General features: G+C 47.8%; 1 protein-coding gene across 1 annotated transcript in view; it reads right to left on the reverse strand.

Annotated features, from left to right (window-relative positions):
• LOC140398964 (fibulin-1-like) overlaps window positions 1-22,659 on the reverse strand; it is a 316,048-nt gene that overhangs the window by 74,261 nt on the left and 219,128 nt on the right. The window contains exon 3 of the mRNA XM_072487977.1: window positions 2,874-2,985. Coding sequence (XP_072344078.1) covers window positions 2,874-2,985 — 112 coding nt within the window. The remainder of the gene's footprint in view (window positions 1-2,873; window positions 2,986-22,659) is intronic.

The raw sequence follows: 22,659 nt of genomic DNA on the forward strand, positions 1-22,659 counted from the left end.
GGTCAATAGAGAGTGAGTGGTCAATAGAGAGTGAGCGGTCAATAGAGAGTGAGCGGTCAACTGACAGTGAGCAGAGAGTGAGCGGTCAATAGAGAGCGAGCAGAGAGTGAGCGGTCAATAGAGATCGAGCAGACAGTGAGCGGTCAATAGAGAATGAGAAGAGAGTGAGCGGTCAATAGAGAGTGAGCAGAGAGTGAGCGGTCAACAGAGAGTGAGCGGTCAATAGAGAGTGAGCAGAGAGTGAGTGGTCAATAGAGAGAGAGCGTCCAATATAGAGTGTGCCGAGAGTGAGCGGTCAATAGAGAGTGAGCAGAGAGTGAGTGGTCAATAGAAAGTGAGCGGTCAATAGAGGGTGAGCAGAGAGTGAGCGGCCAATAGTGAGTGAGCGGTCAATTGAGAGTGAGCGGTCAATAGGGAGTGAGCGGTCAATAGAGAATGAGCAGAGAGTGAGTGGTCAATAGAGAGAGAGCGGTCAATATAGAGTGAGCCGAGAGTGAGTGGTCAATAGAGAGTGAGCAAAGAGTGAGCGGTCAAGAGAGAGTGAGCGGTCAATAGGGAGTGAGCAGAGAGTGAGCGTCAATAGGGAGTGAGCTGAGAGTGGGCGGTCAATAGAGAGTGAGCAGAGAATGAGCGGTCAATAGAGAGTGAGCGGTCAATAGAGAGTGAGCGGTCAATAGAGAGTGAGTGGTCAATAGAGAGTGAGCTGAGAGTGAGCGGTCAGTAGAGAGTGAGCAGTAAATAGAGAGTGAGCAGAGAGCGAACGGTCAATAGAGAGTGAGCAGAGAGTGAGCGGTCAAAAGAGAGTGAGCAGAGAGTGAGCGGTCAGTAGAGAGTGAGCGGTCAATAGAGAGTGAGCAGAGAGTGAGCGTCAATAGAGAGTGAGCAGAGAGTGAGCGGTCAATAGAGAGTGAGCAGAGAGTGAGCGGTCAGTAGAGAGTGAGCAGTAAATAGAGAGTGAGCAGAGAGCGAACGGTCAATAGAGAGTGAGCAGAGAGTGAGCGGTCAATAGAGAGTGAGCAGAGAGTGAGCGGTCAGTAGAGAGTGAGCGGTCAATAGAGAGTGAGCAGAGAGTGAGCGTCAATAGAGAGGGAGCAGAGAGAGAGCGGTCAATAGAGAGTGAGCGGTCAATAGAGAGTGAGCGGTCAATAGAGAATGAGTGGTCAATAGAGAGTGAGCGGTCAATAGAGAGTGAGTGGTCAATAGAGAGTGAGCAGAGAGGGAGCGGTCAATAGAGAGTGAGCGGTCAATAGAGAGTGAGCGGTCAATAGAGAGTGAGCAGAGAGTGAGCGGTCAGTAGAGAGTGAGCAGTAAATAGAGAGTGAGCAGAGAGCGAACGGTCAATAGAGAGTGAGCAAAGAGTGAGCGGTCAATAGAGAGTGAGCAGAGAGTGAGCGGTCATTAGAGAGTGAGCGGTCAAGAGAGAGTGAGCAGAGAGTGAGCGTCAATAGAGAGTGAGCAGAGAGTGAACAGTCAATAGAGAGGGAGCAGAGAGAGAGCGGTCAATAGAGAGTGAGCGGTCAATAGAGAGTGAGCGTCAATAGAGAGTGAGCAGAGAGTGAGCAGTCAATAGAGAGTGAGTGGTCAATAGAGAGTGAGCGGTCAATAGAGAGTGAGTGGTCAATAGAGAGTGAGCAGAGAGGGAGCGGTCAATAGAGAGTGAGCGGTCAATAGAGAGTGAGCGGTCAATAGAGAGTGAGCGGTCAATAGAGAGTGAGCGATCAACAGAGAGTGAGCGATCAATAGAGAGTGAGCGATCAATAGAGAGTGAGCGGTATATAGAGAGTGAGTGGTCAATAGAGAGTGAGCAGAGAGTGAGCGGTCAATAGAGAGTGAGCAGAGAGTGAGTGGTCAATAGAGAGAGAGCGGTCAATATAGAATGTGCCGAGAGTGAGCGGTCAATAGAGAGTGAGCAGAGAGTGAGTGGTCAATAGAAAGTGAGCGGTCAATAGAGGGTGAGCAGAGAGTAGCGGCCAATAGTGAGTGAGCGGTCAATAGAGAGTGAGCAGAGAGCGAACGGTCAATAGAGAGTGAGCAGAGAGTGAGCGGTCAATAGAGAGTGAGCAGAGAGTGAGCGGTCAGTAGAGAGTGAGCGGTCAATAGAGAGTGAGCAGAGAGTGAGCGTCAATAGAGAGTGAGGAGAGAGTGAGCAGTCAATAGAGAGTGAGCAGAGAGAGAGCGGTCAATAGAGAGTGAGGGGTCAATAGAGAGTGAGTGGTCAATAGAGAGTGAGCGGTCAATAGAGAGTGAGCGTCAATAGAGAGTGAGCAGAGAGTGAGCAGTCAATAGAGAGTGAGCAGAGAGAGAGCGGTCAATAGAGAGTGAGGGGTCAATAGAGAGTGAGTGGTCAATAGAGAGTGAGCGGTCAATAGAGAGTGAGCGGTCAATAGAGAGTGAGCGATCAATAGAGAGTGAGCGGTATATAGAGAGTGAGTGGTCAATAGAGAGTGAGCAGAGAGGGAGCGGTCAATAGAGAGCAAGCAGAGAGTGTGCGGTCAACAGAGAGTGAGTGGTCAATAGAGAGTGAATGGTCAATAGAGAGTGAACGGTCAATAGAGAGTGAGCGGTCAACAGAGAGTGAGCGGTCAATAGAGGGTGAGCAGTGAATAGAGAGTGAGTGGTCAATTGAGAGTGAGCGGTCAATAGAGAGTGAGCGATCAATTGAGAGTGAGCGGTCAATTGAGAGTGAGCGGTCAATAGAGGGTGAGTGGGCAATAGAGAGTGAGCGGTCAATAGAGAGTGAGCGGTCAGTAGAGAGTGAGCAGTGAATAGAGAGTGAGCAAAGAGGGAGCGATCAATAGAGAGTGAACAGAGAGTGAGTGGTCAATAGCGAGTGAACAGAGAGTGAGTAGTCAATAAAGGGAAAGGTAAAAAACCTGCAAAGCTCTTGCTCCCCGTCGAGCGATGAATCTCGGAGACATTTCCCATCCTCGGCTGCCCAGCGACGTCCCGTGGAGCAGCACGAAGCAAGAGATTCTGCGGACACGGCTGCAGGAGGAAAACAGCCCAGGTCAACACAAGGATAATGCAAATAGCAAAGGAAGTAAGAAAATACAATAGAGAGTGAGAAAAGAGTGAGCGGTCAATATCGAGTGAGCAGAGAGTGAGTGGTCAATATCAAGTGAGCTGAGAGAGAGTGGTCAATATCGAGTGAGCCGAGCGTGAGCGGTCAATATCGAGTGAGCAGAGAGTGAGTGGTCAATATCGAGTGACCAGAGAGTGAGTGGTCAATTTCGAGTGAGCCGAGCGTGAGCGGTCAATATCGAGTGAGCAGAGTGTGAGTGGTCAATATCGAGTGAGCAGAGAGTGAGTGGTCAATATTGAGTGAGCAGAGTGTGAGTGGTCAAAATTGAGTGAGCAGAGTGTGAGTGGTCAATATCGAGTGAGCAGAGTGTGATCGGTCAATATCGAGTGAGCAGAGTGTGAGTGGTCAATATCGAGTGAGCAGAGAGTGAGTGGTCAATATTGAGTGAGCAGAGTGTGATCGGTCAATATCGAATGAGCAGAGTGTGAATGGTCAATATCGAGTGAGCGGAGTGTGAGTGGTCAATATCGAGTGAGCAGAGTGTGATCGGTCAATATCGAGTGAGCAGAGTGTGAGTGGTCAATATCGAGTGAGCCGAGCGTGAGCGGTCAATATCGAGTGACCAGAGAGTGAGTGGTCAATTTCGAGTGAGCCGAGCGTGAGCGGTCAATATCGAGTGACCAGAGTGTGAGTGGTCAATATCTAGTGAGCAGAGTGTGAGTGGTCAATATCGAGTGAGCTGAACGTGAGCGGTCAATATCGAGTGAGCAGAGTGTGAGTGGTCAATATTGAGTGAGCAGAGTGTGAGTGGTCAATATCGAGTGAGCAGAGTGTGATCGGTCAATATCGAGTGAGCAGAGTGTGAGTGGTCAATATCGAGTGAGCAGAGAGTGAGTGGTCAATATTGAGTGAGCAGAGTGTGATCGGTCAATATCGAATGAGCAGAGTGTGAATGGTCAATATCGAGTGAGCGGAGTGTGAGTGGTCAATATCGAGTGAGCAGAGTGTGATCGGTCAATATCGAGTGAGCAGAGTGTGAGTGGTCAATATCGAGTGAGCAGAGTGTGATCGGTCAATATCGAGTGAGCAGAGTGTGATCGGTCAATAGCGAGTGAGCAGAGTTTGAGAGGTCAATATCGAGTGAACAGAGTGTGAGTGGTCAATATCGAGTGAGCAGAGTGTGATCGGTCAATATCGAGTGAGCAGAGAGTGAGTGGTCAATATCGAGTGAGCAGAGTGTGATCGGTCAATATCGAATGAGCAGAGTGTGATCGGTCAATATCGAGTGAGCAGAGTGTGAGTGGTCAATATCGAGTGAGCAGAGTGTGATCGGTCAATATCAAATGAGCAGAGTGTGATTGGTCAATATCGAGTGAGCAGAGTGTGAGTGGTCAATATCGAGTGAGCAGAGTGTGAGTGGTCAAGATCGAGTGAGCAGAGTGTGATCGGTCAATATCGAGTGAGCACAGTTTGATCGGTCAATATCGTGTGAGCAGAGTGTGGTCAATATCGAGTGAGCAGAGTGTGAGTGCTCAAAATCGAGTGAGCAGAGTGTGATCGGTCAATATCGAGTGAGCAGAGTTTGATCGGTCAATATCGTGTGAGCAGAGTGTGATCAATATCGAGTGAGCAGAAACTGAGTGGTCAATATCGAGTGAGCAGAGTGTGATCGGTCAATATCGAATGAGCAGAGTGTGATTGGTCAATATCAAGTGAGCAGAGTGTGATCGGTCAATATCGAGTGAGCAGAGTTTGATCGGTCAATATCGTGTGAGCAGAGTGTGATCAATATCGAGTGAGCAGAGACTGAGTGGTCAATATCGAGTGAGCAGAGTGTGATCGGTCAATATCGAGTGAGCAGAGTGTGAGTGGTCAATATCGAGTGAGCAGAGTGTGATCGGTCAATATCGAGTGAGCAGAGTGTGATCGGTCAATAGCGAGTGAGCAGAGTTTGAGAGGTCAATATCGAGTGAACAGAGTGTGAGTGGTCAATATCGAGTGAGCAGAGTGTGATCGGTCAATATCGAGTGAGCAGAGAGTGAGTGGTCAATATCGAGTGAGCAGAGTGTGATCGGTCAATATCGAATGAGCAGAGTGTGATCGGTCAATATCGAGTGAGCAGAGTGTGAGTGGTCAATATCGAGTGAGCAGAGTGTGATCGGTCAATATCAAATGAGCAGAGTGTGATTGGTCAATATCGAGTGAGCAGAGTGTGAGTGGTCAATATCGAGTGAGCAGAGTGTGAGTGGTCAAGATCGAGTGAGCAGAGTGTGATCGGTCAATATCGAGTGAGCAGAGTTTGATCGGTCAATATCGTGTGAGCAGAGTGTGGTCAATATCGAATGAGCAGAGTGTGAGTGCTCAAAATCGAGTGAGCAGAGTGTGATCGGTCAATATCGAGTGAGCAGAGTTTGATCGGTCAATATCGTGTGAGCAGAGTGTGATCAATATCGAGTGAGCAGAAACTGAGTGGTCAATATCGAGTGAGCAGAATGTGATCGGTCAATATCGAATGAGCAGAGTGTGATTGATCAATATCAAGTGAGCAGAGTGTGATCGGTCAATATCGAGTGAGCAGAGTTTGATCGGTCAATATCGTGTGAGCAGAGTGTGATCAATATCGAGTGAGCAGAGACTGAGTGGTCAATATCGAGTGAGCAGAGTGTGATCGGTCAATATCGAATGAGCAGAGTGTGATCGGTCAATATCGACTGAGCAGAGTTTGATCGGTCAATATCGTGTGAGCAGAGTGTGGTCAATATCGAGTGAGCAGAGAGTGAGTGGTCAAAATCGAGTGAGCAGAGTGTGATCGGTCAATATCGAGTGAGCAGAGTTTGATCGGTCAATATCGAGTGAGCAGAGTGTGATCGGTCAATATCGAGTGAGCAGAGTGTGATCGGTCAATATCGTGTGAGTGGTCAATATCGTGTGAGCAGAGTGTGGTCAATATCGAGTGAGCAGAGAGTGAGTGGTCAATATCGAGTGAGCAGAGTGTGATTGGTCAATATCGAGTGAGCAGAGAGTGAGTGGTCAATATCGAGTGAGCAGAGTGTGATCGGTCAATATCGAGTGAGCAGAGTGTGAGTGGTCAATATCGAGTGAGCAGAGAGTGAGTGGTCAATATTGAGTGAGCAGAGTGTGATCGGTCAATATCGAATGAGCAGAGTGTGAATGGTCAATATCGAGTGAGCGGAGTGTGAGTGGTCAATATCGAGTGAGCAGAGTGTGATCGGTCAATATCGAGTGAGCAGAGTGTGAGTGGTCAATATCGAGTGAGCAGAGTGTGATCGGTCAATATCGAGTGAGCAGAGTGTGATCGGTCAATAGCGAGTGAGCAGAGTTTGAGAGGTCAATATCGAGTGAACAGAGTGTGAGTGGTCAATATCGAGTGAGCAGAGTGTGATCGGTCAATATCGAGTGAGCAGAGAGTGAGTGGTCAATATCGAGTGAGCAGAGTGTGATCGGTCAATATCGAATGAGCAGAGTGTGATCGGTCAATATCGAGTGAGCAGAGTGTGAGTGGTCAATATCGAGTGAGCAGAGTGTGATCGGTCAATATCAAATGAGCAGAGTGTGATTGGTCAATATCGAGTGAGCAGAGTGTGAGTGGTCAATATCGAGTGAGCAGAGTGTGAGTGGTCAAGATCGAGTGAGCAGAGTGTGATCGGTCAATATCGAGTGAGCACAGTTTGATCGGTCAATATCGTGTGAGCAGAGTGTGGTCAATATCGAGTGAGCAGAGTGTGAGTGCTCAAAATCGAGTGAGCAGAGTGTGATCGGTCAATATCGAGTGAGCAGAGTTTGATCGGTCAATATCGTGTGAGCAGAGTGTGATCAATATCGAGTGAGCAGAAACTGAGTGGTCAATATCGAGTGAGCAGAGTGTGATCGGTCAATATCGAATGAGCAGAGTGTGATTGGTCAATATCAAGTGAGCAGAGTGTGATCGGTCAATATCGAGTGAGCAGAGTTTGATCGGTCAATATCGTGTGAGCAGAGTGTGATCAATATCGAGTGAGCAGAGACTGAGTGGTCAATATCGAGTGAGCAGAGTGTGATCGGTCAATATCGAGTGAGCAGAGTGTGAGTGGTCAATATCGAGTGAGCAGAGTGTGATCGGTCAATATCGAGTGAGCAGAGTGTGATCGGTCAATAGCGAGTGAGCAGAGTTTGAGAGGTCAATATCGAGTGAACAGAGTGTGAGTGGTCAATATCGAGTGAGCAGAGTGTGATCGGTCAATATCGAGTGAGCAGAGAGTGAGTGGTCAATATCGAGTGAGCAGAGTGTGATCGGTCAATATCGAATGAGCAGAGTGTGATCGGTCAATATCGAGTGAGCAGAGTGTGAGTGGTCAATATCGAGTGAGCAGAGTGTGATCGGTCAATATCAAATGAGCAGAGTGTGATTGGTCAATATCGAGTGAGCAGAGTGTGAGTGGTCAATATCGAGTGAGCAGAGTGTGAGTGGTCAAGATCGAGTGAGCAGAGTGTGATCGGTCAATATCGAGTGAGCAGAGTTTGATCGGTCAATATCGTGTGAGCAGAGTGTGGTCAATATCGAATGAGCAGAGTGTGAGTGCTCAAAATCGAGTGAGCAGAGTGTGATCGGTCAATATCGAGTGAGCAGAGTTTGATCGGTCAATATCGTGTGAGCAGAGTGTGATCAATATCGAGTGAGCAGAAACTGAGTGGTCAATATCGAGTGAGCAGAATGTGATCGGTCAATATCGAATGAGCAGAGTGTGATTGATCAATATCAAGTGAGCAGAGTGTGATCGGTCAATATCGAGTGAGCAGAGTTTGATCGGTCAATATCGTGTGAGCAGAGTGTGATCAATATCGAGTGAGCAGAGACTGAGTGGTCAATATCGAGTGAGCAGAGTGTGATCGGTCAATATCGAATGAGCAGAGTGTGATCGGTCAATATCGACTGAGCAGAGTTTGATCGGTCAATATCGTGTGAGCAGAGTGTGGTCAATATCGAGTGAGCAGAGAGTGAGTGGTCAAAATCGAGTGAGCAGAGTGTGATCGGTCAATATCGAGTGAGCAGAGTTTGATCGGTCAATATCGAGTGAGCAGAGTGTGATCGGTCAATATCGAGTGAGCAGAGTGTGATCGGTCAATATCGTGTGAGTGGTCAATATCGTGTGAGCAGAGTGTGGTCAATATCGAGTGAGCAGAGAGTGAGTGGTCAATATCGAGTGAGCAGAGTGTGATTGGTCAATATCGAGTGAGCAGAGAGTGAGTGGTCAATATCGAGTGAGCAGAGTGTGATTGGTCAATATCGAGTGAGCAGAGTGTGATCGGTCAATATCGAGTGAGCAGCGTGTGATCGGTCAGTATCGTGTGAGCAGAGTATGAGTGGTCAATATCGAGTGAGCAGAGTGTGATCGGTCAATATCGAGTGAGCAGAGTGTGGTCAATATCGAGTGAGCAGAGTGTGATCGGTCAATATCGAGTGAGCCGAGGTGAGCGGTCAATATGGAGTGAGCAGAGAGTGAGCAGAGAATGCACGGTCAATATCGAGGGAGCTGAGAATGAGCGGTCAATATCGAGTGAGCGGTAAATAGAGAGTGAGAAGAGAGAGCGGTCAATATCGAGTGAGCTGAGAGAGAGTGGTCAATATCGAGTGAGCAGAGTGTGAGTGGTCAATATCGAGGCAGCTGAGAGAGAGTGGTCAATATCGAGTGAGCAGAGTGTGAGTGGTCAATATCGAGTGAGCAGAGAGTGAGTGGTCAATATCGAGTGAGCAGAGAATGAGCGGCCAATATCGAGTGAGCAGAGAGTGAGTGGTCAAAATCGAGTGAGCAGAGTGTGATCGGTCAATAGCGAGTGAGCAGAGTTTGATCGGTCAATATCGAGTGAGCAGAGTGTGATCGGTCAATATCGAGTGAGCAGAGTGTGATCGGTCAATATCGTGTGAGTGGTAAATATCGTGTGAGCAGAGTGTGGTCAATATCGAGTGAGCAGAGAGTGAGTGGTCAATATCGAGTGAGCAGAGTGTGATTGGTCAATATCGAGTGAGCAGAGAGTGAGTGGTCAATATCGAGTGAGCAGAGTGTGAGTGGTCAATATCGAGTGAGCAGAGTGTGATCGGTCAATATCAAATGAGCAGAGTGTGATTGGTCAATATCGAGTGAGCAGAGTGTGAGTGGTCAATATCGAGTGAGCAGAGTGTGAGTGGTCAAGATCGAGTGAGCCGAGTGTGATCGGTCAATATCGAGTGAGCAGAGTTTGATCGGTCAATATCGTGTGAGCAGAGTGTGGTCAATATCGAGTGAGCAGAGTGTGAGTGCTCAAAATCGAGTGAGCAGAGTGTGATCGGTCAATATCGAGTGAGCAGAGTTTGATCGGTCAATATCGTGTGAGCAGAGTGTGATCAATATCGAGTGAGCAGAAACTGAGTGGTCAATATCGAGTGAGCAGAATGTGATCGGTCAATATCGAATGAGCAGAGTGTGATTGATCAATATCAAGTGAGCAGAGTGTGATCGGTCAATATCGAGTGAGCAGAGTTTGATCGGTCAATATCGTGTGAGCAGAGTGTGATCAATATCGAGTGAGCAGAGACTGAGTGGTCAATATCGAGTGAGCAGAGTGTGATCGGTCAATATCGAATGAGCAGAGTGTGATCGGTCAATATCGACTGAGCAGAGTTTGATCGGTCAATATCGTGTGAGCAGAGTGTGGTCAATATCGAGTGAGCAGAGAGTGAGTGGTCAAAATCGAGTGAGCAGAGTGTGATCGGTCAATATCGAGTGAGCAGAGTTTGATCGGTCAATATCGAGTGAGCAGAGTGTGATCGGTCAATATCGAGTGAGCAGAGTGTGATCGGTCAATATCGTGTGAGTGGTCAATATCGTGTGAGCAGAGTGTGGTCAATATCGAGTGAGCAGAGAGTGAGTGGTCAATATCGAGTGAGCAGAGTGTGATTGGTCAATATCGAGTGAGCAGAGAGTGAGTGGTCAATATCGAGTGAGCAGAGTGTGATTGGTCAATATCGAGTGAGCAGAGTGTGATCGGTCAATATCGAGTGAGCAGCGTGTGATCGGTCAGTATCGTGTGAGCAGAGTGTGAGTGGTCAATATCGAGTGAGCAGAGTGTGATCGGTCAATATCGAGTGAGCAGAGTGTGGTCAATATCGAGTGAGCAGAGTGTGATCGGTCAATATCGAGTGAGCCGAGGTGAGCGGTCAATATGGAGTGAGCAGAGAGTGAGCAGAGAATGCACGGTCAATATCGAGGGAGCTGAGAATGAGCGGTCAATATCGAGTGAGCGGTAAATAGAGAGTGAGAAGAGAGAGCGGTCAATATCGAGTGAGCTGAGAGAGAGTGGTCAATATCGAGTGAGCAGAGTGTGAGTGGTCAATATCGAGGCAGCTGAGAGAGAGTGGTCAATATCGAGTGAGCAGAGTGTGAGTGGTCAATATCGAGTGAGCAGAGAGTGAGTGGTCAATATCGAGTGAGCAGAGAATGAGCGGCCAATATCGAGTGAGCAGAGAGTGAGTGGTCAAAATCGAGTGAGCAGAGTGTGATCGGTCAATAGCGAGTGAGCAGAGTTTGATCGGTCAATATCGAGTGAGCAGAGTGTGATCGGTCAATATCGAGTGAGCAGAGTGTGATCGGTCAATATCGTGTGAGTGGTAAATATCGTGTGAGCAGAGTGTGGTCAATATCGAGTGAGCAGAGAGTGAGTGGTCAATATCGAGTGAGCAGAGTGTGATTGGTCAATATCGAGTGAGCAGAGAGTGAGTGGTCAATATCGAGTGAGCAGAGAGTGAGTGGTCAATATCGAGTGAGCAGAGTGTGATTGGTCAATATCGAGTGAGCAGAGTGTGATCGGTCAATATCGAGTGAGCAGCGTGTGATCGGTCAGTATCGTGTGAGCAGAGTGTGAGTGGTCAATATCGAGTGAGCAGAGTGTGATCGGTCAATATCGAGTGAGCAGCGTGTGATCGGTCAGTATCGTGTGAGCAGAGTGTGAGTGGTCAATATCGAGTGAGCAGAGTGTGATCGGTCAATATCGAGTGAGCAGAGTATGGTCAATATCGAGTGAGCAGAGTGTGATCGGTCAATATCGAGTGAGCAGAGTGTGGTCAATATCAAGTGAGCAGAGTGTGATCGGTCAATATCGAGTGAGCAGAGTGTGATCGGTCAATATCAAGTGAGCAGCGTGTGATCGGTCAGTATCGTGTGAGCAGAGTGTGAGTGGTCAATATCGAGTGAGCAGAGTGTGAGTGGTCAATATCGAGTGACCAGAGTGTGATCGGTCAATATCGAGTGAGCAGAGTGTGATCGGTCAATATCGAGTGAGCAGAGTGTGATCGGTCAATGTCGAGTGAGCAGCGTGTGATCGGTCAGTATCGTGTGAGAAGAGTGTGGTCAATATCGAATGAGCAGAGTGTGAATGGTCAATATCGAGTGAGCGGAGTGTGAGTGGTCAATATCGAGTGAGCAGAGTGTGATCGGTCAATATCGAGTGAGCAGAGTGTGAGTGGTCAATATCGATTGAGCCGAGCGTGAGCGGTCAATATCGAGTGACCAGAGAGTGAGTGGTCAATTTCGAGTGAGCCGAGCGTGAGCGGTCAATATCGAGTGACCAGAGTGTGAGTGGTCAATATCTAGTGAGCAGAGTGTGAGTGGTCAATATTGAGTGAGCTGAACGTGAGCGGTCAATATCGAGTGAGCAGAGTGTGAGTGGTCAATATCGAGTGAGCAGAGTGTGAGTGGTCAATATTGAGTGAGCAGAGTGTGAGTGGTCAATATCGAGTGAGCAGAGTGTGATCGGTCAATATCGAGTGAGCAGAGTGTGAGTGGTCAATATCGAGTGAGCAGAGAGTGAGTGGTCAATATGGAGTGAGCAGAGTGTGATCGGTCAATATCGAATGAGCAGAGTGTGAATGGTCAATATCGAGTGAGCGGAGTGTGATCGGTCAATATCGTGTGAGTGGTCAATATCGTGTGAGCAGAGTGTGGTCAATATCGAGTGAGCAGAGTGTGATCGGTCAATATCGAGTGAGCAGAGAGTGAGTGGTCAATATCGAGTGAGCAGAGTGTGATCGGTCAATATCGAATGAGCAGAGTGTGATCGGTCAATATCGAGTGAGCAGAGTGTGAGTGGTCAATATCGAGTGAGCAGAGTGTGATCGGTCAATATCAAATGAGCAGAGTGTGATTGGTCAATATCGAGTGAGCAGAGTGTGAGTGGTCAATATCGAGTGAGCAGAGTGTGAGTGGTCAAGATCGAGTGAGCAGAGTGTGATCGGTCAATATCGAGTGAGCAGAGTTTGATCGGTCAATATCGTGTGAGCAGAGTGTGGTCAATATCGAATGAGCAGAGTGTGAGTGCTCAAAATCGAGTGAGCAGAGTGTGATCGGTCAATATCGAGTGAGCAGAGTTTGATCGGTCAATATCGTGTGAGCAGAGTGTGATCAATATCGAGTGAGCAGAAACTGAGTGGTCAATATCGAGTGAGCAGAATGTGATCGGTCAATATCGAATGAGCAGAGTGTGATTGATCAATATCAAGTGAGCAGAGTGTGATCGGTCAATATCGAGTGAGCAGAGTTTGATCGGTCAATATCGTGTGAGCAGAGTGTGATCAATATCGAGTGAGCAGAGACTGAGTGGTCAATATCGAGTGAGCAGAGTGTGATCGGTCAATATCGAATGAGCAGAGTGTGATCGGTCAATATCGACTGAGCAGAGTTTGATCGGTCAATATCGTGTGAGCAGAGTGTGGTCAATATCGAGTGAGCAGAGAGTGAGTGGTCAAAATCGAGTGAGCAGAGTGTGATCGGTCAATATCGAGTGAGCAGAGTTTGATCGGTCAATATCGAGTGAGCAGAGTGTGATCGGTCAATATCGAGTGAGCAGAGTGTGATCGGTCAATATCGTGTGAGTGGTCAATATCGTGTGAGCAGAGTGTGGTCAATATCGAGTGAGCAGAGAGTGAGTGGTCAATATCGAGTGAGCAGAGTGTGATTGGTCAATATCGAGTGAGCAGAGAGTGAGTGGTCAATATCGAGTGAGCAGAGTGTGATTGGTCAATATCGAGTGAGCAGAGTGTGATCGGTCAATATCGAGTGAGCAGCGTGTGATCGGTCAGTATCGTGTGAGCAGAGTATGAGTGGTCAATATCGAGTGAGCAGAGTGTGATCGGTCAATATCGAGTGAGCAGAGTGTGGTCAATATCGAGTGAGCAGAGTGTGATCGGTCAATATCGAGTGAGCCGAGGTGAGCGGTCAATATGGAGTGAGCAGAGAGTGAGCAGAGAATGCACGGTCAATATCGAGGGAGCTGAGAATGAGCGGTCAATATCGAGTGAGCGGTAAATAGAGAGTGAGAAGAGAGAGCGGTCAATATCGAGTGAGCTGAGAGAGAGTGGTCAATATCGAGTGAGCAGAGTGTGAGTGGTCAATATCGAGGCAGCTGAGAGAGAGTGGTCAATATCGAGTGAGCAGAGTGTGAGTGGTCAATATCGAGTGAGCAGAGAGTGAGTGGTCAATATCGAGTGAGCAGAGAATGAGCGGCCAATATCGAGTGAGCAGAGAGTGAGTGGTCAAAATCGAGTGAGCAGAGTGTGATCGGTCAATAGCGAGTGAGCAGAGTTTGATCGGTCAATATCGAGTGAGCAGAGTGTGATCGGTCAATATCGAGTGAGCAGAGTGTGATCGGTCAATATCGTGTGAGTGGTAAATATCGTGTGAGCAGAGTGTGGTCAATATCGAGTGAGCAGAGAGTGAGTGGTCAATATCGAGTGAGCAGAGTGTGATTGGTCAATATCGAGTGAGCAGAGAGTGAGTGGTCAATATCGAGTGAGCAGAGTGTGAGTGGTCAATATCGAGTGAGCAGAGTGTGATCGGTCAATATCAAATGAGCAGAGTGTGATTGGTCAATATCGAGTGAGCAGAGTGTGAGTGGTCAATATCGAGTGAGCAGAGTGTGAGTGGTCAAGATCGAGTGAGCCGAGTGTGATCGGTCAATATCGAGTGAGCAGAGTTTGATCGGTCAATATCGTGTGAGCAGAGTGTGGTCAATATCGAGTGAGCAGAGTGTGAGTGCTCAAAATCGAGTGAGCAGAGTGTGATCGGTCAATATCGAGTGAGCAGAGTTTGATCGGTCAATATCGTGTGAGCAGAGTGTGATCAATATCGAGTGAGCAGAAACTGAGTGGTCAATATCGAGTGAGCAGAATGTGATCGGTCAATATCGAATGAGCAGAGTGTGATTGATCAATATCAAGTGAGCAGAGTGTGATCGGTCAATATCGAGTGAGCAGAGTTTGATCGGTCAATATCGTGTGAGCAGAGTGTGATCAATATCGAGTGAGCAGAGACTGAGTGGTCAATATCGAGTGAGCAGAGTGTGATCGGTCAATATCGAATGAGCAGAGTGTGATCGGTCAATATCGACTGAGCAGAGTTTGATCGGTCAATATCGTGTGAGCAGAGTGTGGTCAATATCGAGTGAGCAGAGAGTGAGTGGTCAAAATCGAGTGAGCAGAGTGTGATCGGTCAATATCGAGTGAGCAGAGTTTGATCGGTCAATATCGAGTGAGCAGAGTGTGATCGGTCAATATCGAGTGAGCAGAGTGTGATCGGTCAATATCGTGTGAGTGGTCAATATCGTGTGAGCAGAGTGTGGTCAATATCGAGTGAGCAGAGAGTGAGTGGTCAATATCGAGTGAGCAGAGTGTGATTGGTCAATATCGAGTGAGCAGAGAGTGAGTGGTCAATATCGAGTGAGCAGAGTGTGATTGGTCAATATCGAGTGAGCAGAGTGTGATCGGTCAATATCGAGTGAGCAGCGTGTGATCGGTCAGTATCGTGTGAGCAGAGTGTGAGTGGTCAATATCGAGTGAGCAGAGTGTGATCGGTCAATATCGAGTGAGCAGAGTGTGGTCAATATCGAGTGAGCAGAGTGTGATCGGTCAATATCGAGTGAGCCGAGGTGAGCGGTCAATATGGAGTGAGCAGAGAGTGAGCAGAGAATGCACGGTCAATATCGAGGGAGCTGAGAATGAGCGGTCAATATCGAGTGAGCGGTAAATAGAGAGTGAGAAGAGAGAGCGGTCAATATCGAGTGAGCTGAGAGAGAGTGGTCAATATCGAGTGAGCAGAGTGTGAGTGGTCAATATCGAGGCAGCTGAGAGAGAGTGGTCAATATCGAGTGAGCAGAGTGTGAGTGGTCAATATCGAGTGAGCAGAGAGTGAGTGGTCAATATCGAGTGAGCAGAGAATGAGCGGCCAATATCGAGTGAGCAGAGAGTGAGTGGTCAAAATCGAGTGAGCAGAGTGTGATCGGTCAATAGCGAGTGAGCAGAGTTTGATCGGTCAATATCGAGTGAGCAGAGTGTGATCGGTCAATATCGAGTGAGCAGAGTGTGATCGGTCAATATCGTGTGAGTGGTAAATATCGTGTGAGCAGAGTGTGGTCAATATCGAGTGAGCAGAGAGTGAGTGGTCAATATCGAGTGAGCAGAGTGTGATTGGTCAATATCGAGTGAGCAGAGAGTGAGTGGTCAATATCGAGTGAGCAGAGAGTGAGTGGTCAATATCGAGTGAGCAGAGTGTGATTGGTCAATATCGAGTGAGCAGAGTGTGATCGGTCAATATCGAGTGAGCAGCGTGTGATCGGTCAGTATCGTGTGAGCAGAGTGTGAGTGGTCAATATCGAGTGAGCAGAGTGTGATCGGTCAATATCGAGTGAGCAGCGTGTGATCGGTCAGTATCGTGTGAGCAGAGTGTGAGTGGTCAATATCGAGTGAGCAGAGTGTGATCGGTCAATATCGAGTGAGCAGAGTATGGTCAATATCGAGTGAGCAGAGTGTGATCGGTCAATATCGAGTGAGCAGAGTGTGGTCAATATCAAGTGAGCAGAGTGTGATCGGTCAATATCGAGTGAGCAGAGTGTGATCGGTCAATATCAAGTGAGCAGCGTGTGATCGGTCAGTATCGTGTGAGCAGAGTGTGAGTGGTCAATATCGAGTGAGCAGAGTGTGAGTGGTCAATATCGAGTGACCAGAGTGTGATCGGTCAATATCGAGTGAGCAGAGTGTGATCGGTCAATATCGAGTGAGCAGAGTGTGATCGGTCAATGTCGAGTGAGCAGCGTGTGATCGGTCAGTATCGTGTGAGAAGAGTGTGGTCAATATCGAATGAGCAGAGTGTGAATGGTCAATATCGAGTGAGCGGAGTGTGAGTGGTCAATATCGAGTGAGCAGAGTGTGATCGGTCAATATCGAGTGAGCAGAGTGTGAGTGGTCAATATCGATTGAGCCGAGCGTGAGCGGTCAATATCGAGTGACCAGAGAGTGAGTGGTCAATTTCGAGTGAGCCGAGCGTGAGCGGTCAATATCGAGTGACCAGAGTGTGAGTGGTCAATATCTAGTGAGCAGAGTGTGAGTGGTCAATATTGAGTGAGCTGAACGTGAGCGGTCAATATCGAGTGAGCAGAGTGTGAGTGGTCAATATCGAGTGAGCAGAGTGTGAGTGGTCAATATTGAGTGAGCAGAGTGTGAGTGGTCAATATCGAGTGAGCAGAGTGTGATCGGTCAATATCGAGTGAGCAGAGTGTGAGTGGTCAATATCGAGTGAGCAGAGAGTGAGTGGTCAATATGGAGTGAGCAGAGTGTGATCGGTCAATATCGAATGAGCAGAGTGTGAATGGTCAATATCGAGTGAGCGGAGTGTGATCGGTCAATATCGTGTGAGTGGTCAATATCGTGTGAGCAGAGTGTGGTCAATATCGAGTGAGCAGAGAGTGAGTGGTCAATATCGAGTGAGCAGAGTGTGATTGGTCAATATCGAGTGAGCAGAGAGTGAGTGGTCAATATCGAGTGAGCAGAGTGTGATTGGTCAATATCGAGTGAGCAGAGTGTGATCGGTCAATATCGAGTGAGCAGCGTGTGATCGGTCAGCATCGTGTGAGCAGAGTGTGAGTGGTCAATATCGAGTGAGCAGAGTGTGATCGGTCAATATCGAGTGAGCAGAGTGTGGTCAATATCGAGTGAGCAGAGTGTGATCGGTCAATATCGAGTGAGCCGAGGTGAGCGGTCAATATGGAGTGAGCAGAGAGTGAGCAGAGAATGCACGGTCAATATCGAGGGAGCTGAGAATGAGCGGTCAATATCGAGTGAGCGGTAAATAGAGAGTGAGAAGAGAGAGCGGTCAATATCGAGTGAGCTGAGAGAGAGTGGTCAATATCGAGTGAGCAGAGTGTGAGTGGTCAATATCGAGGCAGCTGAGAGAGAGTGGTCAATATCGAGTGAGCAGAGTGTGAGTGGTCAATATCGAGTGAGCAGAGAATGAGCGGCCAATATCGAGTGAGCAGAGAGTGAGTGGTCAAAATCGAGTGAGCAGAGTGTGATCGGTCAATAGCGAGTGAGCAGAGTTTGATTGGTCAATATCGAGTGAGCAGAGTGTGATCGGTCAATATCGAGTGAGCAGAGTGTGATCGGTCAATATCGTGTGAGTGGTAAATATCGTGTGAGCAGAGTGTGGTCAATATCGAGTGAGCAGAGAGTGAGTGGTCAATATCGAGTGAGCAGAGTGTGATTGGTCAATATCGAGTGAGCAGAGAGTGAGTGGTCAATATCGAGTGAGCAGAGAGTGAGTGGTCAATATCGAGTGAGCAGAGTGTGATTGGTCAATATCGAGTGAGCAGAGTGTGATCGGTCAATATCGAGTGAGCAGCGTGTGATCGGTCAGTATCGTGTGAGCAGAGTGTGAGTGGTCAATATCGAGTGAGCAGAGTGTGATCGGTCAATATCGAGTGAGCAGCGTGTGATCGGTCAGTATCGTGTGAGCAGAGTGTGAGTGGTCAATATCGAGTGAGCAGAGTGTGATCGGTCAATATCGAGTGAGCAGAGTATGGTCAATATCGAGTGAGCAGAGTGTGATCGGTCAATATCGAGTGAGCAGAGTGTGGTCAATATCAAGTGAGCAGAGTGTGATCGGTCAATATCGAGTGAGCACAGTGTGATCGGTCAATATCGAGTGAGCAGCGTGTGATCGGTCAGTATCGTGTGAGCAGAGTGTGAGTGGTCAATATCGAGTGAGCAGAGTGTGAGTGGTCAATATCGAGTGACCAGAGTGTGATCGGTCAATATCGAGTGAGCAGAGTGTGATCGGTCAATATCGAGTGAGCAGAGTGTGATCGGTCAATGTCGAGTGAGCAGCGTGTGATCGGTCAGTATCGTGTGAGAAGAGTGTGGTCAATATCGAATGAGCAGAGTGTGAATGGTCAATATCGAGTGAGCGGAGTGTGAGTGGTCAATATCGAGTGAGCAGAGTGTGATCGGTCAATATCGAGTGAGCAGAGTGTGAGTGGTCAATATCGAGTGAGCCGAGCGTGAGCGGTCAATATCGAGTGACCAGAGAGTGAGTGGTCAATTTCGAGTGAGCCGAGCGTGAGCGGTCAATATCTAGTGAGCAGAGTGTGAGTGGTCAATATCGAGTGAGTTGAACGTGAGCGGTCAATATCGAGTGAGCAGAGTGTGAGTGGTCAATATCGAGTGAGCAGAGTGTGAGTGGTCAATATTGAGTGAGCAGAGTGTGAGTGGTCAATATCGAGTGAGCAGAGTGTGATCGGTCAATATTGAGTGAGCAGAGTGTGAGTGGTCAATATCGAGTGAGCAGAGAGTGAGTGGTCAATATTGAGTCAGCAGAGTGTGATCGGTCAATATCGAATGAGCAGAGTGTGAATGGTCAATATCGAGTGAGCGGAGTGTGATCGGTCAATATCGTGTGAGTGCTCAATATCGTGTGAGCAGAGTGTGGTCAATATCGAGTGAGCAGAGAGTGAGTGGTCAATATCGAGTGAGCAGAGTGTGATTGGTCAATATCGAGTGAGCAGAGAGTGAGTGGTCAATATCGAGTGAGCAGAGTGTGATTGGTCAATATCGAGTGAGCAGAGTGTGATCGGTCAATATCGAGTGAGCAGAGTGTGATCGGTCAATAGCGAGTGAGCAGAGTTTGAGAGGTCAATATCGAGTGAACAGAGTGTGAGTGGTCAATATCGAGTGAGCGGAGTGTGAGTGGTCAATATCGAGTGAGCAGAGTGTGATCGGTCAATATCGAGTGAGCAGAGTGTGAGTGGTCAATATCGAGTGAGCAGAGTGTGATCGGTCAATATCGAGTGAGCAGAGTGTGATCGGTCAATAGCGAGTGAGCAGAGTTTGAGAGGTCAATATCGAGTGAACAGAGTGTGAGTGGTCAATATCGAGTGAGCAGAGTGTGATCGGTCAATATCGAGTGAGCAGAGAGTGAGTGGTCAATATCGAGTGAGCAGAGTGTGATCGGTCAATATCGAATGAGCAGAGTGTGATCGGTCAATATCGAGTGAGCAGAGTGTGAGTGGTCAATATCGAGTGAGCAGAGTGTGATCGGTCAATATCAAATGAGCAGAGTGTGATTGGTCAATATCGAGTGAGCAGAGTGTGAGTGGTCAATATCGAGTGAGCAGAGTGTGAGTGGTCAAGATCGAGTGAGCAGAGTGTGATCGGTCAATATCGAGTGAGCAGAGTTTGATCGGTCAATATCGTGTGAGCAGAGTGTGGTCAATATCGAGTGAGCAGAGTGTGAGTGCTCAAAATCGAGTGAGCAGAGTGTGATCGGTCAATATCGAGTGAGCAGAGTTTGATCGGTCAATATCGTGTGAGCAGAGTGTGATCAATATCGAGTGAGCAGAAACTGAGTGGTCAATATCGAGTGAGCAGTGTGTGATCGGTCAATATCAAATGAGCAGAGTGTGATTGGTCAATATCAAGTGAGCAGAGTGTGATCGGTCAATATCGAGTGAGCAGAGTTTGATCGGTCAATATCGTGTGAGCAGAGTGTGATCAATATCGAGTGAGCAGAGACTGAGTGGTCAATATCGAGTGAGCAGAGTGTGATCGGTCAATATCGAGTGAGCAGAGTGTGAGTGGTCAATATCGAGTGAGCAGAGTGTGATCGGTCAATATCGAGTGAGCAGAGTGTGATCGGTCAATAGCGAGTGAGCAGAGTTTGAGAGGTCAATATCGAGTGAACAGAGTGTGAGTGGTCAATATCGAGTGAGCAGAGTGTGATCGGTCAATATCGAGTGAGCAGAGAGTGAGTGGTCAATATCGAGTGAGCAGAGTGTGATCGGTCAATATCGAATGAGCAGAGTGTGATCGGTCAATATCGAGTGAGCAGAGTGTGAGTGGTCAATATCGAGTGAGCAGAGTGTGATCGGTCAATATCAAATGAGCAGAGTGTGATTGGTCAATATCGAGTGAGCAGAGTGTGAGTGGTCAATATCGAGTGAGCAGAGTGTGAGTGGTCAAGATCGAGTGAGCAGAGTGTGATCGGTCAATATCGAGTGAGCAGCGTTTGATCGGTCAATATCGTGTGAGCAGAGTGTGGTCAATATCGAGTGAGCAGAGTGTGAGTGCTCAAAATCGAGTGAGCAGAGTGTGATCGGTCAATATCGAGTGAGCAGAGTTTGATCGGTCAATATCGTGTGAGCAGAGTGTGATCAATATCGAGTGAGCAGAAACTGAGTGGTCAATATCGAGTGAGCAGAATGTGATCGGTCAATATCGAATGAGCAGAGTGTGATTGATCAATATCAAGTGAGCAGAGTGTGATCGGTCAATATCGAGTGAGCAGAGTTTGATCGGTCAATATCGTGTGAGCAGAGTGTGATCAATATCGAGTGAGCAGAGACTGAGTGGTCAATATCGAGTGAGCAGAGTGTGATCGGTCAATATCGAATGAGCAGAGTGTGATCGGTCAATATCGACTGAGCAGAGTTTGATCGGTCAATATCGTGTGAGCAGAGTGTGGTCAATATCGAGTGAGCAGAGAGTGAGTGGTCAAAATCGAGTGAGCAGAGTGTGATCGGTCAATATCGAGTGAGCAGAGTTTGATCGGTCAATATCGAGTGAGCAGAGTGTGATCGGTCAATATCGAGTGAGCAGAGTGTGATCGGTCAATATCGTGTGAGTGGTCAATATCGTGTGAGCAGAGTGTGGTCAATATCGAGTGAGCAGAGAGTGAGTGGTCAATATCGAGTGAGCAGAGTGTGATTGGTCAATATCGAGTGAGCAGAGAGTGAGTGGTCAATATCGAGTGAGCAGAGTGTGATTGGTCAATATCGAGTGAGCAGAGTGTGATCGGTCAATATCGAGTGAGCAGCATGTGATCGGTCAGTATCGTGTGAGCAGAGTGTGAGTGGTCAATATCGAGTGAGCAGAGTGTGATCGGTCAATATCGAGTGAGCAGAGTGTGATCGGTCAATATCGAGTGAGCAGAGTGTGATCGGTCAATAGCGAGTGAGCAGAGTTTGAGAGGTCAATATCGAGTGAACAGAGTGTGAGTGGTCAATATCGAGTGAGCGGAGTGTGAGTGGTCAATATCGAGTGAGCAGAGTGTGATCGGTCAATATCGAGTGAGCAGAGTGTGAGTGGTCAATATCGAGTGAGCAGAGTGTGATCGGTCAATATCGAGTGAGCAGAGTGTGATCGGTCAATAGCGAGTGAGCAGAGTTTGAGAGGTCAATATCGAGTGAACAGAGTGTGAGTGGTCAATATCGAGTGAGCAGAGTGTGATCGGTCAATATCGAGTGAGCAGAGAGTGAGTGGTCAATATCGAGTGAGCAGAGTGTGATCGGTCAATATCGAATGAGCAGAGTGTGATCGGTCAATATCGAGTGAGCAGAGTGTGAGTGGTCAATATCGAGTGAGCAGAGTGTGATCGGTCAATATCAAATGAGCAGAGTGTGATTGGTCAATATCGAGTGAGCAGAGTGTGAGTGGTCAATATCGAGTGAGCAGAGTGTGAGTGGTCAAGATCGAGTGAGCAGAGTGTGATCGGTCAATATCGAGTGAGCAGAGTTTGATCGGTCAATATCGTGTGAGCAGAGTGTGGTCAATATCGAGTGAGCAGAGTGTGAGTGCTCAAAATCGAGTGAGCAGAGTGTGATCGGTCAATATCGAGTGAGCAGAGTTTGATCGGTCAATATCGTGTGAGCAGAGTGTGATCAATATCGAGTGAGCAGAAACTGAGTGGTCAATATCGAGTGAGCAGTGTGTGATCGGTCAATATCAAATGAGCAGAGTGTGATTGGTCAATATCAAGTGAGCAGAGTGTGATCGGTCAATATCGAGTGAGCAGAGTTTGATCGGTCAATATCGTGTGAGCAGAGTGTGATCAATATCGAGTGAGCAGAGACTGAGTGGTCAATATCGAGTGAGCAGAGTGTGATCGGTCAATATCGAGTGAGCAGAGTGTGAGTGGTCAATATCGAGTGAGCAGAGTGTGATCGGTCAATATCGAGTGAGCAGAGTGTGATCGGTCAATAGCGAGTGAGCAGAGTTTGAGAGGTCAATATCGAGTGAACAGAGTGTGAGTGGTCAATATCGAGTGAGCAGAGTGTGATCGGTCAATATCGAGTGAGCAGAGAGTGAGTGGTCAATATCGAGTGAGCAGAGTGTGATCGGTCAATATCGAATGAGCAGAGTGTGATCGGTCAATATCGAGTGAGCAGAGTGTGAGTGGTCAATATCGAGTGAGCAGAGTGTGATCGGTCAATATCAAATGAGCAGAGTGTGATTGGTCAATATCGAGTGAGCAGAGTGTGAGTGGTCAATATCGAGTGAGCAGAGTGTG

The sequence above is a fragment of the Scyliorhinus torazame genome, chromosome 22 (genome assembly GCF_047496885.1).
Source record: "Scyliorhinus torazame isolate Kashiwa2021f chromosome 22, sScyTor2.1, whole genome shotgun sequence".
In the NCBI taxonomy this organism is placed as follows: domain Eukaryota; kingdom Metazoa; phylum Chordata; class Chondrichthyes; order Carcharhiniformes; family Scyliorhinidae; genus Scyliorhinus; species Scyliorhinus torazame.